Here is a 2,117-nt window from a genome sequence, read left to right as displayed (position 1 = left end):
TTTCAGATTCGCACAGCACAATTTGCATCCTTGGTCACCAAAGACTTTTATGTAGATTCAGGAAAGGCATCACTCTGGTCACAAGTTACAAGTTCAAGGATTTCAACAAGCATTTGGTCAGTGCTTGTCTGCATTCCCTTGCAAGCTAGGCATTGTGGAATAAAGCACAATCCCCAGCCAAATTCAAAATACATTTGAAGGCATATGATATGCACTTGATCCTAGTACACAATTATGCAAAATGGTGTATAGTACCAATTCCTCATAGATATGATGCAGATTCTGAACGCTTTAGTGATTAAATTAAAGATATTTTTCATGGAGTAACATATGAAAAGGTGCCATCTGAAGTGACCTCGTTAATCCACTGAGAGTCCAGCACTGACAGATATACCACCATACAACTGAATCATATAGCATTCATAGACTATAGAAATCCCTGTAAAAGTCCCCATCCTAGATCTTCCAGAAAAGCCTTATAGATAAAATCTCTCAATTCTTTCTTTTCTTTCTCATTTCATCTCCAGAACTTCCTGTCTCACTGGTCCTAGGATGCTCAGGTGAGTGAGAATTCAGTTCTGTCACTCTCCAGGAATCCCGTTCTAGATTGCAGGTTGGTGAATCCAAGACCGTAAAGCCATGACAATATCTTATAATGGCAGCCTCCAAAAAGCCACTTTCTTCCTAACAGGCTTCCAAGGTCTGGAAGCTCTCCATGGCTGGATCTCTATTCCCTTCTGCTCCATCTACTTGACAGTTATTGTAGGAAACCTTACCATCCTCCACATCATCCATACCGATGTCACCCTCCATGAACCCATGTACTATTTCTTGGCCATGCTGGCCCTGACAGACTTGGGCCTTTGCCTATCTACACTGCCCACTGTGTTGGGCATCTTCTGGTTTGATGTCAGAGAGATTACCATCCCCGCCTGCTTCACTCAGCTCTTCTTCATCCATACCTTGTCACTGGTAGAGTCTTCAGTTCTACTGTCCATGTCCATTGACCGCTATGTGGCCATTTGCAATCCATTGCGTTACTCCATGGTCTTGACACCTGCACGTATCATCAAGATGGGGCTGAGCTCAATTCTTAGAAGTGCCCTGCTCATCCTGCCCCTGCCATTCCTCCTTAAACGCTTCCAGTACTGCCGCTCCCATGTGCTGGCCCATGCCTATTGTCTGCACCTAGAGATCATGAAGTTGGCCTGCTCTAGCATCATTGTCAATCACATATATGGGCTCTTTGTTGTGGCCTGCACTGTTGGTGTGGATTTACTGCTCATCTTCCTCTCCTATGCCCTCATCCTCCGCACTGTGCTAAGCATTGCCTCCCACCAGGAGCGACTTCAGGCCCTCAACACCTGCGTCTCTCATATCTGTGTTGTGCTACTCTTCTACATCCCCATGATTGGCTTGTCTCTCGTGCACCGCTTTGGTGAACATCTGCCCCGTATTGTACACCTCCTCATGTCTTACGTGTATCTGCTGGTCCCACCTCTCATGAACCCCATTGTCTACAGTATGAAGACCAAGCAAATCCGTATCCGCATTGCTAAGAAGCTTGAGATTGTAAAATCCCTTAAGTGTTTTCGATAGGATTAGGTTAGGACGAAGAGAGGGAGCTTTGGGGCATGAAGCCTATTGATATTTTTGGTTTTCAGGGAATCCGTAGCAGATTACCTCATTAAGCAGCTTCTAGAAACTTTCTGGTGATTCTAGCTGGTACCCCAGCTGACTCTCCAGAAAGCCAACAGTAACCCCCATAGGCATTCTTAGAAAATGTCATCAGTCTTCCAGCAAGTAGTTCTCCACCAATCAGCCTCATCCTAATTGTGGACCAGCTTTGGCCTAGAACAACTTAGTGAACTTTGTCATTCAGTGAGCTTCACTCACATGTTGGTGGACAACATCCAAATGCCAGCCTTGGGAAAGATTCTTCTCTTGAAATCTTGTTTCCTTCTTAGAGACTCTCCCTCAGCCCTAGAGTATCCTCTATGGTTCTTTCTTTCTTACTCTTAGTTGATTCCCTGTTACTATAATCTCTTGTTAATAAATGTTTATATTAAACTTTTCTGTTAAATTATTCTGTGGTTTCTTTCTTCTGACTGGACCCT

At 44.3% G+C, this 2,117-nt stretch overlaps 1 protein-coding gene across 1 annotated transcript; it reads left to right on the top strand.

The window, feature by feature from the left end:
* Positions 1-639: 639 nt before the first annotated feature.
* LOC125177075 (olfactory receptor 51G1) lies at positions 640-1,599 on the top strand. Its single transcript, XM_047879105.1, has one exon. It carries the CDS (start codon positions 640-642, stop codon positions 1,597-1,599), a length of 960 nt encoding a protein of 319 aa, XP_047735061.1.
* Positions 1,600-2,117: the final 518 nt, after the last annotated feature.

This window comes from Prionailurus viverrinus, chromosome D1, assembly GCF_022837055.1.
Source record: "Prionailurus viverrinus isolate Anna chromosome D1, UM_Priviv_1.0, whole genome shotgun sequence".
Classification (NCBI taxonomy): Eukaryota; Metazoa; Chordata; class Mammalia; order Carnivora; family Felidae; genus Prionailurus; species Prionailurus viverrinus.
The sequence above is the reverse complement of the archived record's forward strand: the minus strand, read 5'-3'. Positions and strand labels throughout refer to the sequence as shown.

Coding starts and splice junctions, on each gene's coding strand:
- LOC125177075 (XM_047879105.1), top strand. CDS start 640: ATGACAATATCTTATAATGGCAGCCTCCAAAAAGCCACTTTCTTCCTA.